Here is a 15,247-nt window from a genome sequence, read left to right as displayed (position 1 = left end):
TTAGGTTCATGCTGCTCCTTGGTGTCATAAAATGTCAAATCCTCACACATAATTTGAAGAAACTGAAGTCCTGGTGTGTGGTTCTAACCTCCCTGCAGCTTGGTAGTGGCTTTGACCCTCATCCAGGCTGCTTCAGGAAGCGTCAAGAGTCTTTTTCAGGTATCACTATAGTCTCTACTGGTCTCGTAGGTCACCGTGGAGAACACTCCATTGCTAAAACGGCCGTCTGTTGGTCATAGTGATTCAGAAGACTGGGCGTGAAGGCAGTGTTATAAGGCAAATCCTGGCACATCCTCAAGGAAATAGACTCAAAGAAAACAAACTGTGCCCAGCTATACGGCCCCAAAACATAGTCAAGGGCCACAGATAGAAGACGATCCAACTCATAGCCATGCTTTCTCGCTGGAATGGGATTCAGATGATCAGGCCTCCCCAATATGAATTTTAGATCTTTGTACACCTGCAGGTCTCAGCTGGAAAGGACTTCTTCTATTCTACTGTTAAGTTCTTCAAACAGAATTACTCTTTGCACCGTCAGAGGTTTGTTATCTTGGTCTCACAAAAGGCATCTGATTTTGGTTTCACAATATGGGAAAATGACATCATCTTGCCTCTTCTTTTCATTTTATTACATCGGGTACCAGGTGGTCAATGTGTCAAGTCGATCAACCACATTCCCAAACAACAGATTCCATCTAGGAGAAGAGCTATTTCTTCCTTTGACTGAAATATCTCTTCCACGTTCATCAAGAGGCTTTTCAGCTCCTCTTCACTTTCTGCCATAAGGGTGCTGTCATCTGCATATCTGAGGTTATTGATATTTCTCCCGGCAATCTTGATTTCAGCTTGCGCTTCTTTCAGCCCAGCGTTTCTCATGATGTACTCTCACACCTCGGGGCCAGGCTCCCAGGGGGCTGTGGCGCTGGCCTGGGGCGGCCGCAGGTCCCTCAGGTATGGAGCCAGCGAGGACCACCTGCGTGTGCCTCGGAGCGACCGCAAGCTTTCCTCGTTTTCTGAATGTTGAGGTTTAAGCCAACTTTTTCACTCTTCTCTTTCACTTTCATCAAGAGGCTTTTTAGTTCCTCTTCACTTTCTGCCATAACGGTGGTGTCATCTGCATATCTGAGGTTGTTGATATTTCTCCCGGCAATCTTGATTCCAGCTTGTGTTTCTTCCAGCCCAGCCTTTCTCATGATGTACTCTGCATAGAAGTTAAATAAACAGGGTGACAATATACAGCCTTGACGTACTCCTTTCCCTATTTGGAACCAGTCTGTTGTTCCATGTCCAGTTCTGACTGTTGTAGGGTCAACGGAGATGCCATTACTTAAGCTGAGTTTTATTGGGCTGCTGCTGCTGCTAAGTCACTTCACTCGTGTCCGACTCTGTGCGACCCTGTAGACGGCAGCCCACCAGGCTCCCCCATCCCTGGGATTCTCCAGGCAAGACCACTGGAGTGGGTTGCCATTTCCTTCTCCAGTGCATGAAAGTGAAAAGTGAAAGTGACATCGCTCAGTTGTGTCTGACTCTTAGCGACCCCATGGACTGCAGCCCACCAGGCTCCTCCGTCCATGGGATTTTCAGGCAAGAGTACTGGAGTGGGGTGCCACTGGGAGGGGTCCCTAATCCCATTCAGTGCCATGGGTCTCAGGAGCTCTGGTCCAGGTCATCGTGGTAGCCCTCACCCCACTTGTTCACCTCCTGTCTTTCTAAGGCCACGTGGATCTGGATCTGGGAAGTTCTCGGGTCAATCCAGGAGATTTCGGCCGATGAGGCTCCAGTCAGCGTCACATGGACATCCAGGGTCCGTTAGCACTGGGTCTCTGTCCCTCTGTCTGTCCTCATCCAGGCCTCCATTCCCCAGGTCACTCCACGGCCCAGACACCGACACAGCTGGGCCTGCCAGCCCGTCGTCCACTGGGGATGCCCCGGTGCAGAGCCTGCCTGGAGGGCCGGGAGGCGGGGCGGCCTGGGGGCTCAGCTCCGGGGGCCCCGGGCCAGGCCTGTCCCCGCGGTGTCCACGGTCCTCCCAGGGCTGGAGGAGAGCGTGAGCAGGACGGGAGGGTTTGTGTCTCGCTTCCCCGCCTGTCTGTGTCACTGTGAGCTTCACCACTGATATCAGCTGACTGACAGCAATAGTCGGCCTCGTCCTCGGTCCGGCCCCACTGATGGTCAGGGTGGCCGTGTTCCCCGAGTTGGAGCCAGAGAACCGGTCAGGGATCCCCGAGGGCCTCTCACTGAACTCATAAATGACCAGCACAGGGGCCTGGCCCAGCTTCTGCTGGTACCAGTGAGCATAAGAGCTTCCTATGTTGTCTCCCTGGCAGGTGATGCTGGCCGTCTGTCCCAAGGACACGGACACCGCAGGCAGCTGAGTCAGCTGAGAAGAAGCCAGGTGACCTAGAAGAGAGGAGAGGAAGGGGCGTGTGAGGAAGAGGGTCTCCTCCCTGCGGCCCCCAGCCCCTGCAGCAGCCCCTGGGCTGAGCTGACGTTCAGGGCCAGCCTGAGCCCTGGTCACTTGGGGGCCGAGCCTGGGGGCCGCACCTGTGCAGAGTGAGGAGGGGCAGCAGGAGAGGGGTCCAGGCCATGGTGGATGTCCCCCGAGCTCTGCCTCTGAGCCCGCAGCTGCGATGGGCTCTCGGAGCCCCTTTATTCCCTCTCAGAGCTTTGCGGGGGGCAGTAAGGGTTCGGGTTTATGCAAATTCACCCCCGGGGGCCCCTCCCTGAGAGGCGGGGTCACCACACCATCAGCCCTTGTCTGTCCCCAGCCTCCTCCTCGGCTTCTCACGTCTGCACATCAGACTTGTCCTCAGGGACGGAGGTCACTGTCACCTTCCCTGTGTCTGACCACATGACCGCTGTCCCAAGTCCCCCGGCCTGGGGTGGCCCCTGGACTCCCCAGAGGGGCGGTCAGCCTGGCAGCGTCCTGGCCGTGGACTGAGGCACGGTGCCCTGAGGTTCACTGTGGATGTGACCCTCAGAGGTGGTCACTAGTCCTGAGGGGATGGCCTGTCCAGTCCTGACTTCCTGCCAAGCGCTGCTCCTTGGACCCCTGTGGACCCGCAGGGCTGGCTCCCCGGAAGCCCCCGCCTCGGGCAGCCCAGCCCCTGACCTGCGGCTCCTGGCCGCGCTCTGCTGCCCCCTGCTGGCTACCCCACGTGCTGCCTCTAGTAGAGCTCTGATTTCTGAGCGTGACTGATGACCGTCTCAGGTACATTCGTGTCCCCGTGAAGGGCTCACTTAGCTTTTCTCACGCTAGAGAACCACGGTCCTCCTGTGTACAGTGATCACACTTCTCTCTGTTGGACTTTTTCAGAGGATTCTGCAGCCAGGAGTCACAAGGAGTCTTAGCTGAGAAATGCTGGATCAGAGAGACCTGATAACCAGTGTAAGATCTTATCTGGTGACGATACTCACAGCTATGACTGATGTTCTGGGCATCAGGGAAGGTGGGGGCTGTGGACTGGTGAGACTTATGTGAAATCTTCCAAATACACACATACATGCAAATATACATGTATGTACGTGTAGAGAGAGAGCCAGAGGCTGTGAGTGGCAGAGCACCAGGTACCCACGTTACCTCCACAGAGATCACAACACAAGGATTTCTTCTGGTTTCTTGGTCAATTGACTTCACAATTCAAATTCTTGTACTCCATGTTGAACTGAACACATTTAAAAATACCGCAAAATACACTTCTGTGTGTTTGTGTGTGTGTTCAGTCTTTCTGACCCCATGGACTGTAGCATACCTGGCTTCTCTTCCATGGAATTTTCTAGGCAGGAATAATGGAGTAGGTTGCCGTTTCCTTCTCCAGCGAATATACATGGGGCTTCCCTGGTGGCTCAGAGGTTAAAGCATCTGCCTGGAATGCAGGAGACCCAGGTTCGATCCCTGGGTTGGGAAGATCCCCTGGAGAAGGCAATGGCAACCCACTCTAGTACTCTTGCCTGGAGAATCCCATGGAGGGAGGAGCCTGGTAGGCTACAGTCCATGGGGTCACAAAGAGTCGGACATGACTAGAGGTTACTCTTTTAATCACCGAGATGGTTCGTAACGTGTGTCCCACTTGTCTGGGAAACGAGGTGCCATTCCATTTATTTCTGGGGGTCTCTTGGGGGAGTGTGTCTGGAGGACATGAGCAACTGAACTTTCTGGCTCAGTGAAGCAGGCGACCCTCCCCGTGTGGGTCCTGGAGGAACAAAAGGCTGAGGAAGGCAGAGTCCCCTCCTCCCTGACATGAGGTCTCTCCTCAGAAGAGGGATAGTATAACAAAGAAGAAAAGGAAAAACTGAACTGCTGTAGCTCAGTTCTCTGGAGCTAAATTGCACTCTGAGGGTCTCGTGCAGAAATTCTGGATACAAGACAACTCACCTCACCCCACTCCCAGACTTTCGGGAAAGGATGGGATGAAGGAGGCAGTATGGTGACCTGGGGGCCATCACAGCCAGGCCTGCAGGAGGACCCGGGGAGCTCTGGTAGGGGTGAGCTCTTCAGCTCAGTTCAGTTCAGTTCAGTTGCTCAGTCGTGTCTGACTCTGCGACCCCATGAATCCCAGCACGCCAGGCCTCCAGTCATCACCAACTCCTGGAGTTTAACCAAACTCACATCCATCGAGTAGGTGATGCCATCCAGCCATCTCATCCTCTGTCGTCCCCTTCTCCTCCTGCTCACAATCCCTCTCAGCATCAGGGTCTTTTCCAATGAGTCAACTCTTCGCATGAGGTGGCCAAAGTATTGGAGTTTCAGCCTCAGCCTCAGTCCTTCTAATGAACACCCAGGACTGATCTCCTTTAGAATGGACTGGTTGGATCTCCTTGCAGTCCACGTGACTCTTAAGAGTCTTCTCCAACATCACAGTTCAGAAGCATCAATTCTTTGGCGCTCAGCTTTCTTCACAGTCCAACACTCACATCCATACATGACTGCTGGAAAAACCATAGCCTCAACTAGATGGACCTTTGGTGGCAAAGTAATGTCTCTGCTTTTTAATATGCTATCTAGGTTGGTCATAACTTTTCTTCCAAGGAGTAAGCATCTTTTAATTTAATGGCTGCAGTCACCATCTGCAGTGATTTTGGAGCCCCCCAAAATAAAGTCTGACACTGTTTCCGCTGTATCCCCATCTATTTGCCATGAAGCGATGGGACCAGATGCCATGATCTTTGTTTTCTGAATGTTGAGGTTTAAGCCAACTTTTCCACTCTCCTCTTTCACTTTCATCAAGAGGCTTTTTAGCTCCTCTTCACTTTCTGCCATAAGGGTGGTGTCATCTGCATATCTGAGGTTATTGATATTTCTCCTGACAATCTTGATTCCAGCTTGTGTTTTTCCAGTCCAGCGTTTCTCATGATGTTCCCTGCATAGAAGTTCAATAAGCAGGGTGACAATATACAGCCTTGACGTACTCCTTTTCCTATTTGGAACCAGTCTGTTGTTCCAGGTCCAGTTCTAACTGTTGCTTCCTGACCTGCATATAGGTTTCAAGAGGCAGGTTAGGTGGTCTGGTATTCCCATTTCTTTCAGAATTTTCCACAGTTTATTGTGATTCACACAGTCAAAGGCTTTGGCATAGTCAATAAAGCAGAAATAGATGTTTTTCTGGAACTCTCTTGCTTTATCTATGATCCAGCAGATGTTGGTAATTTGATCTCTGGTTCCTCTGCCTTTTCTAAAACCAGCTTGAACATCAGGAAGTTCACGGTTCACGTATTGCTGAAGCCTGGCTTGGAGAATTTTGAGCATTCCTTTACTAGCGTGTGAGATGAGTGCAAATGTGAGGTAGTTTGAGCATTGTTTGGCATTGCCTTTCTTTAGGATTGGAATGAAAACCTTTTCCAGTCCTGTGGCCACTGCTGAGTTTTCCAAATTTGCTGGCATATTGAGTGCAGCACTTTCACAGCATCATCTTTCGGGATTTGAAACAGCTCAACTGGAATTCCATCACCTCCACTAGCTTTGTTCATAGTGATGATTTCTAAGACCCTCTTGACTTCACATTCCAGGATGTTTGGCTCTAGGTGAGTGGTCACACCATTGTGATTATCTGGGTGATAAAGATCTTTTTTGTACAGTTCTTCTGTGTATTTTTGCCACCTCTTCTTAATATCTTCTGCTTCTGTTAGGTCCAGACCATTTCTGTCCTTTATCGAGCCCATCTTTGCATAAAATGTTCCCTTGGTATCTCTAATTCTTGAAGAGATCTCTAGACTTTCCCAGTCTGTTCTTTTCCTCTACTTCTTTGCATTGATCGCTGAGGAAGGCTTTCTTATCTCTGCTTACTATTCTTTGGAACTCTGCATTCAAATGGGAATATCTTTCCTTTTCTCTTTGCTTTTCGCTTCTCTTCTTTTCACAGCTATTTGTAAGGTCTCCTCAGACAACCATTTTGCTTTTTTGCATTTCTTTCCCATGGGGATGGTCTTGATCCCTGTCTCCTGTACAATGTCATGAACCTCCATCCATAGTTCATCAGGCACTCTATCTATCAGATCTAGTCCCTTAAATCTATTTCTCACTTCCACTGTATAATCATAAGGGATTTGATTTAGGTCATACCTGAATGGTCTAGTGGTTTTCCCTACTATCTTCAATTTGAGTCTGAATTTGGCAATAAGGAGTTCATGATCTGAGCCACAGTTAGGTCCCGGTCTTGTTTTTGCTGACTGTATAGAGCTTCTCCATCTTTGGCTGCAAAGAATATAATCAACCTGATTTTGGTGTTGACCATCTGGTGATGTCCATGTGTAGAGTCTTGTCTTGTGTTGTTGGAAGAGGGTGTTTGCTACGACCAGTGAGCTCTTAAGGGCCCTTCTAATTGGGGCAGGGGCCCTGCCTCTATCGCCCCCTCACACACAGGTCCCTAGTTGCATCTGCCACTGGGATGAGGAGTGTCACTGGGGCCAGAGACTACAGCAGAAGTGACACCGGGATCTGGGGCTGTGGACCCCAGCGTCTGGGGAAAGGAGGGCTTCAGTCCTGCAGCTGACGGGCTGGATACAGGCTGGATTCGCGCTGTCACACCGACACCTGGGGCAGTGATGGTCACAGCACAGCTACTTCTGGTGTTATGACCATTGAAGAATACAGACAGACGCACAATGGACAAGGGGAAAAACGAGAATCAGTGCATGAGGAGAGGACAGATGTATAACATGCAAATGTCACGCAAGATTTAAATAAAAATATAACCTATGGGGAGGAATCCAAACATGTTAAGAAGAAGAGAGAGAGGAAGGCAAGAAGAGGAAGAAGAAGGAGGAGAAGGAGGTGAAGAGGGAGCGGGACGGGAGGGCGGGCAGGAGGGTGAGGGGCCGGAGAGAGGGAGGGCCCGGGGGAAGAGAAGCAGAGAAGAAGGTGAGAGGGGCCAATGTCAGCCCAGAGTCAGGTCACCCGAGGTCAGGCAGCAACAGGTAGAGGCGGACAGGGAGCAACGGACTGGCTCCAAGTTGGGAAAGAGCTCGTCAGAAGCGTACATGGCCACTCTGCTTATTTAACTTACATGCAGAGTACATCATGCAAATTGCTGGGCTCGATGAAGCACACGCTGGAATCAAGATTTCTGGGAGAAATATCAACAACCTCAGATATTCAGATGATACCTCTCTAACGGCAGAAAGTACAGAGGAACCAAAAGGCCCTCTTAATGAGAGTGAAAGAGGAGAGTGAAAAAGCTGGCTTGACACTCAACATTAAAAATACTAAATCCTGGCATTCACTCCCAAGACTTCAGGCAAATAGATGGGGAAAATTGATAACATGAGAGACTTTATTTTCTCGGGCTCTGAAATCACTGTGAATGGTGACTGCACCATGACATTAAAAGACACTTGCTTCTTGGAAGGAAAGCTATGGCAAACCTAGACAGCATATTAAAAAGCAGAGACATCACATTGCCGACAGAGGTCCATATAGTTGAAGTCACAGGTTTTCCAGTAGTCACATGCGGATGTGAGAGCTGGGACACAGAGAGGACTGAGTGCCAAAGAACTGATGCTTTCAAACTGTGGTGCTGGAAAAGACTCTTGAGAGTCCCTTGGACAGCAAGGAGATCAAACCAGTCAATCCTAAAGGAAATCAGCCCTGACTATTCATTGGAAAGACTGATGCTGAAGCTTCAATATTTTGGCCACTTGATGTGAGTTGGTCTATAAAGAAAGCTGAGTGCTAAAGAATTGATGCTTTTGAACTGTGGTGTTGGAGAAGACTCTTGAGAGTCTCTTGGACTGCAAGGAGATCCAACCAGTTCCTCCTAAAGGAGATCAATCCTGAGTGTTCATTGGAAGGACTGATGCTGAAATTGAAACTCCAATACTTTGCCCACCTGATGCGAAGAACTGACTCATTGGAAAAGAACCTGATGCTGGGAAAGATTGAAGGTAGGAGGAGAAGGGGACAACAGAGGAAGACATGGCTGGATGGCATCACTGACTCAATGGACATGAGTTTGAATAAACTCCGGGAGTTGGTGATGGACAGGGAGGCCTGGAGTGTTGAAATTCATGGGGTCGGAAAGAGTCGGACTCGACTGAGCAACTGAACTGAACTGAACTGAACTGAACTGAATTGTCAATATTTTTGATGGCAATTTTCCGTCATTTTCTCTTTATCCTCCATATTAGATGTCAGCTCTCAAGCTAGACAGGGGTGTACCTGGAGGAAAGCTCTGCCTTTTCCTTTCAAAGCAATTCACAGGGGACCTTTTTCTGTTTCTGATGTGGACATTCCCCTGCAGCCGCTGGAATTCTGTGTCAAGTAGGAGGTTTATGCACACCTGGCCCAGGTTGTCACATGCTTATTCAAATATTCTCCAGGGAAATCTTTGTATGAAAATTCACTGTTTTTGTAGGACACCCAGAAAGTTCCTCTTGCACCTCTAAGACTTTGGACAGTGGCCTGCTGAGCAAACCAGTGAGATGGTCTGGATTTTCTTTTTTTTATGGGAAGAAGAAACATATCCAGCCAACAAATCGTGGGTCAATAGTTGTCCAGGTAGCAAGCCAGTTCCTCCCCGGACCTTGTCTCAGAGGAACGCTGGGGTCCAGCCCCCGCAGAATCCAGGGAAATTGGAAGGAGAAATGGCGTCGGCGATAGCGATTGCTTTAGAGAGAGAGAGATAGTTAAGAATGTTATAGATAAGAAAATAGAGGAGAGAAGAAAAGAGGCTGGTGTTCCTTGGTTTATACAGAAAATCAATAAAGTCTCAAGACAAGAGACTTGCACCGTCTACGTGAGGCCACAGGTGTCCTCCTGGTCTTCCGAGGGAGTGAAGGCACAGAACGTGTTCCTGTTCAGGTCGTAGAAACCCCGGGCAGATAAGTGAGCGCAGGGAGCACCCATGCTCCAAGGGATCAGCCTGAAAAAGAGAGGGAGAGAGAGAGATAGAGAAAAAAAAAAAAAAAACACGGGGTGACCAAGCTTCTGCGAGGCCCAAAAGCTTTATTTTTCAAAAGGTACTTTCATACCTTGCCTTATACATAGAGAGAAATGAAAGATGCAAGGTCATACAGAGTCAGCCCAAACATTGCAGCAGTATTGCCCTTATCGAAACCATGATTTTTCTGCATACCGTTTCCACAAAAGATGTTGTGTACAGTATCTTCTCGCCTTGGAGGCCTGTGAACATTTTATGACCCTCTTTTGATAAAGGCTGCTCAACCAGAAAACTTATTTTCCCTCAAAGTGTTTTTTCTTTATATTTCTAATCTATGTCAGCCTCAGAAAATGCCAAACAGAGTTACGTTTTTCACAGAGCAAAGGTGCAGTGAGTTACAAGAAAGAACCAATTAGCTCAAAAGTCTGATATGGTTAAATTCAAGGCTAGCATTCTAGTGTTTTCTTGCATTCTCGCTATGTTGACTAATGCACTCCCAGGTGCGCAGTGGAGAAGAGATATGGGGACTTAGCAACAGGCATTGGCCCAATAATGAAATCCTACATCAGCGCTAGCACTACTCTAATAAATTTTAACTCTTTCAAAGGCTCTGTGTTTTAGGCTTTCCATGCCTCTCACAGTTGGCAGGCTGTAAATAATCACGAGTAGCTGTAAGAGTCTGGATATACCTGCCGAGCAAGCTAGAATGCTAACAGAGAGGGTTTGATTTGAAATATTCCTCTCATGTCCAGGAGACTTATTAGCTATAGCCCTAAGTTGATTTTCTCCAGAGAAAGGTGGTCAGGGTTAGCCCCCTGTTAATGTCAGAGGAGTTGGGGAAAGTCATGAAACAGTAAATCAGACCGATTCTGGTTCTGGGATAGGTGCTCGAGAAAGCCTAGGCAGCCCCTTGAGTTCTGAAACAGGCTTCCAGTGTCAGGCGGTCTCTCTCTCTCTGAAGGGCCGGGAGGAAACAAACCAGAAGTGTCAGCTGTTATCCCTTCTCTCTACAACATTACAAGGAGGTTTCTCTTACAGTCTGTGTTGCCATGACAACACCTGGTTCCATCAGAACTTAGCTTTTCTCAAACCTTGAGCTAACCAGTGCATTTTCTTAACCAGTGCGTTTTCTTACGGAAATGCTTTTCTTACGTTATGTTAATGATCTATGTATTTACCCTGAAAGTGAAAGTGAAGTCACTCAGTCGTGTTCGACTCTTTGCGACCCTGTGGCCTGTAGCCTACCAGGCTCCTGTGTCCATGGGATTTTCCTAGCAATCGTCCTGGAGTGGATTGCCATTTCCTTCTCCAGGGGATCTTCCCAACCCAGGGGTCGAACCGGGTCTCCCGCATTGTAGACAGACACTTTCCTGTCTGAGCCACCAGGGAAGCCTTGTGTTTACCCTAGACTCTTGTTTTCCTTCGAGTTGATTCTGCCTAAGGCTCAGAACCATAAAGGCTCCGCAAACCAGTATGTTTTACTCATGCAAATGTTCTCTTGAGCTATGTGAATGAGACTATGTGTTTGCCGGGAAACCTAGCTTTCTTTAAGAATCGCCTCAAACGTTTCATGGCCTGGGGTGACTTACCTTGTGCCAATATTATCTGAAAATGCATGTTGTGGTTGAGGGGCCTGGTGCCACTCTCTGAGTTTTGAGACATTTCCTTTCAGCAGCCTGCGCATAGGTGTATAACTTCCTGCTAAAAACTAGCAAGGGGCCACTCTTTCTGCTTCTGATGTCTATGTCAGACGCTTTCTCTATCTCGTTTATACTTTAATGAAACTTTATTACTCAAGAGCTCTGAGCCATCAAGCCTCGTCACTGGCCCCGGATCGAATTCTTCTCCTCCGGAGGCCAGCAATCGCAGCATCTTTCCTGGCTCAGCAACAGCCTTTCACTAAGGATCACATTTTGGACTCTGCTTCCAGTAAATCATCAACCAAACCACTGGGACTCCCCTGTACCCTCTGCCCCCCCTGCCAGCTGCAGGTAGCATGAAATGCAGAGTCTGTGTGAAGGGGCCCCAGGTCAGTGAATCCAGCTGGTCCAGCTGTGTGCTCCACCCACCACTGACCACCTCCCTTCCTGTCCGCTGCCCGTTTGGTCTAGGGGTTTCCGTCCCTGTGAAATAGGAGAACCAAGCAGTTCCTGCAGTGCAGTGTCCCTCCTGTGGGTCATAGTCTCTACTCAGCCTAGGAACCTGCTGAGCTGATTGCGGTTGTTGGTCTAGAAGCAAAGGGGGCAACACGGGTGGGGGCCCAGGGGAGAATCAGCACAGGCCCACGTGGCAGCTTTCTCATGACCCGTGACTATTTTCTTGGCTCATGCTCCCACTCAGATGCGGCTTAAAGAGGAGGGAACCCAACCATGAACCACCGCTTCCTCTTCTCCTCATCCCTGAGAAGGGTCCTCAGGGGCCCTCTCAGCTGCTGACGCTTCAACACCAGATGCAGACGAGCTACCAGCAGAGTCAGAGCAACAGGGAGCCTGTGGCCTCAGGTGGGTTTTGGTCTCACTTCCCCATGAACTTGAACCAGTGTGCACAGTACCACCACTTTTATATGAGCCGCAGTAATAGTCGGCCTCGTCCTCTGCCTGGAGCCCAGAGATGGTCAGGGTGGCTGTGTTCCCGGACTTGGAGCCAGAGAACCGAGCAGGGATCCCTGAGGGCCGTTTGTTGACATTATAAATCAGAGTTTTGGGGGCTGAGCCCGGGAGCTGTTGGTACCAGCCAATATAGTTATAACCCCCGATGTCACTGCTGGTCCCAGCACAGGAGATGGTGACCGTCTGTCCCGGATTCCCAGACACTGAGGCAGGCTGAGTCAGGGCAGACTGGGCCCAGGACCCTGCAAAGAGGAGAAACACACTGTGGTCAGCTCCCTGCTGGGGCCCAGGTCACCGTGAGGACAAAGACACCAGGGATGAGTCAGGTCCCCGGGTTCCCTTCCCTGGAGGCCTCACCTGAGCCCTGAGTGAGGATGCTGATGAGGAGCAGAGCCCAGGCCATGGTGGAGACGCCCCAGACGCTGCCTTCTGAGCCTGCAGCCCTGGGCCTGGTCCCCATTGCCCTCTTATCCCCTCCCCCAGAGGAGGGCGGGGCCCCCATGCAAATGTGCTTCCTGCTCCTGCCCCTCCTCACCCCCTCTGCTCACCCTCTCTGACCTGGCCCTTTGTTCTAGATACTTCTCCCTCCCTGGTTAGCAGAACTTTCTCAGAATTAACTCTTTCACATGTTCAGTGAGGACAGACCAAGTCCATGACAGGATGTGGGCAATGAACTTGGGGAATGAACTGTCTTGGTGTCTTTCCACAAGTCACGTGGTTCCTGGAGGAGAAATCCCAGAATGCCCAGTGGCTGATCCGCAAAGAGAGAACTGGGGCCCCGATGGGTCAAGGCTCCAGCTGCCCCACACTCCAGGAGTCAAACGCAGAGCTGGAAACCATTACCCCTCAGCTCCTCGGGTTAAAAGCTGTTATTGAGGGACTTCCCTGGTGGTCCCATGGTTACCTCTGTGAGCTTCCACTGCATGGGGCTTCGGTTTGATCACTGGGAACTAAGATCCTGCATACTGCAAGGCACAGCCAAAAAGAAAAAGTAAAAAATAAATAAATAAATAAAAGATTCTATTGACGTATAGTTGATTTACCATGTAGTGTTAATTCTGCTGTAGAAGAAAGTGGTTCGGGTATACTCACGGATACATTCTTTCTCCATGTCCTTTTCTGACATGGTTTATCACAGGATAGTGAACACAGTTCCCTGTGCTCTGCATAGGACCTTGGTGTTTATCCACCCAACGGATAAGAGTCTGTCTTGCTTGTCCCAAACTCCCCACGGGTTCCTCCTCACCCCAGCTCCTTCTAGTTCCCCTCTCTTTGGAGAGCCCTCCCTCATGTTCCCCTCCACCCTCTCTCGGCGGTGCTCTGAGTCTGAGACCCGAGCCTGAGCCATTGGCCATCTGTTAGCACTTCTGAAGATGGTTTATGGCAGTGCGAATGAGTTGGGACATAAGAAGGGATCTGGGGAAGCAGCCGCTGACACCTCCCTTGCTGCTGTTTAGGCATCAGGTGATGTTAACTCTGTGCGACCCCTGCACTGTACCCACCAGACTCCTCTGTCCATGAGCTTTTCCAGGCAAGGATACTGGAGTGGGTTTCCATTTCCTTTTCCAGGGTGTCTTCCTGACCCAGAGACTGAACCCAAGTCTCCTGCGGTGGCAGCTGGGTCCTTTACCACTGAAGCACTGGGGAAGCGTCTTGAAGCTGCACCTGGGACAGTGTAAGCCATCCGAACCTTCCCGAATCCTGGCCTTTACTGCCCCCTGGTGGCTGTAGACGGTGCCAACCAAGCCCAGGGAGGCAGCTGAGTGGCAGCTGGAAATCCCTCCCTCCTGCCCTCCCCTTCCCATCCAGCTCAGCACCAGACCTCTCCCTCCAGCCTGCCGCCCTCCCTGCCCCAATCCCCTCTAAGCTCCTGTCTCTTTGTCCTTTAACTCCCTCCAGGACGGGATGTATCACCTGCCCCACCAGGTGGACGGACCGTCACCCGAGACTGCCTAACTCATCCCACCACAGCCTAGGCACCAGGTCACCTGGGAGACAGCTGTTTATACCGAGTGACACACGCTTCAGAAGCACAAGAGCCGTGACTCCGTGGCCAATGAAGGGCAGAGCTAAAGGGATCCCCTTTCCAGTTCAAGTCCCACAGAGGCATTCTTTGCCCTCTGTTTTCTTCAGAGAATCCGTGACAACCTCACTCTTTAAAACCAGGGTCTTGTGTTGGTTTTGTTTTGGTGTTTTTCTGTTTCCACCCTAAAACTCATGAGCACATGCCTTCTTGAGCATCGCACCAGCAGCCGCTCAAGGACAAATGTTTGTTGAATGAGTCTGGGTGAGAGGAAGGAGGGGAGGGCTGAGCCTCCTGTTTCAAGATGAAAAACTTGAGTTTTTATCAGCTCTGTTCCAGGTGAACATCCTAAGTCCAGATGGAACAACAGTATGCTTAAAACAATGCTTAAAACTCAACATTCAAAAACATTAAGATCATGGCATCTGGTCCCATCACTTCATGGCAAATAGATGGGGAAACAAAGGAAACAGTGACAGACTTTATTTTCTTGGGCTCCAGAATCATGATGGACGGTGACTGCAGCCATGAAATTAAAAGATGTTTGATCCTTAGAAGAAAAGCTATGATAAATCTAGACAATGGATTAAAAAGCAGAGACATCACTTTGCTGACAAAGGTCTGTATAGTCAAAGCTATGGCTCTTCCAGTTCAGTTCAGTCGCTCAGTCGTGTCCGACTCTTTGCGACCCCATGAATCGCAGCACACCAGGCCTCCCTGTCCATCACCAACTCCTGAAGTTCACTCAGACTCAGGTCCATCGAGTCGGTGATGCCCTCTAGCCATCTCATCCTCGGTCGTCCCCTTCTCCTCCTGCCCCCAATCCCTCCCGGCATCAGAGTCTTTTCCAATGAGTCAACTCTTCGCATGATGTGGCCAAAATACTGGAGCGTCAGCTTTAGCATCATTCTTTCCAAAGAAATCCCAGGGCTGATCTCCTTTAGAATGGACTGGTTGGTATTCCTTGCAGTCCAAGGGACTCTCAAGAGTCTTCTCCACCACCACAGTTCAAAAGCATCAATTCTTCGGCGCTCAGCCTTCTTCACAGTCCAACTCTCACATCCAACATGACCACAGGAAAAACCATAGCCTTGACTAGACGGACATTAGTCGGTTTGAATGTGCTGAGACATTACTTTGCCGACTAAGGTCCGTCTAGTCAAGGCTATGGTTTACAGACATGAGAGTTGGACTCTAAAGAAGGCTGAGCTTGAAGATTTGATGCTTTCAAACTGTGGTGC

General features: G+C 49.9%; 1 long non-coding RNA gene, 1 other non-coding gene and 1 gene segment (V, D, J or C); 2 read left to right on the top strand and 1 right to left on the bottom strand.

Moving 5' to 3' along the window:
• Nucleotides 1-12,567, bottom strand: part of LOC138422256 (immunoglobulin lambda variable 2-14-like) — a 74,155-nt gene extending 61,588 nt beyond the window's left edge. The window contains 2 exon segments of the V gene segment in view: nucleotides 11,893-12,225; nucleotides 12,341-12,567. Coding sequence covers nucleotides 11,893-12,225; nucleotides 12,341-12,485 — 478 coding nt within the window.
• TRNAS-GGA (transfer RNA serine (anticodon GGA)) lies at nucleotides 3,836-3,907 on the top strand. Its single transcript has one exon. It is a non-coding gene; the product is annotated as a tRNA-Ser (tRNA).
• LOC138422269 (uncharacterized) lies at nucleotides 11,358-14,611 on the top strand. Of its 2 annotated transcripts, XR_011249824.1 has the most exons (4): nucleotides 11,358-11,403; nucleotides 11,715-11,875; nucleotides 13,553-13,658; nucleotides 13,883-14,611. It is a non-coding gene; the product is annotated as an uncharacterized lncRNA (long non-coding RNA). The 2 variants fall into 2 exon arrangements; XR_011249823.1 differs by lacking the exon at nucleotides 11,358-11,403 and having other exon boundaries at nucleotides 11,489-11,875.
• Nucleotides 14,612-15,247: the final 636 nt, after the last annotated feature.

Source organism: Ovis canadensis, chromosome 17 (assembly GCF_042477335.2).
Source record: "Ovis canadensis isolate MfBH-ARS-UI-01 breed Bighorn chromosome 17, ARS-UI_OviCan_v2, whole genome shotgun sequence".
Classification (NCBI taxonomy): domain Eukaryota; kingdom Metazoa; phylum Chordata; class Mammalia; order Artiodactyla; family Bovidae; genus Ovis; species Ovis canadensis.
Note: the sequence above shows the minus strand (reverse complement) of the source record. Positions and strands in the feature narration are given on the sequence as shown.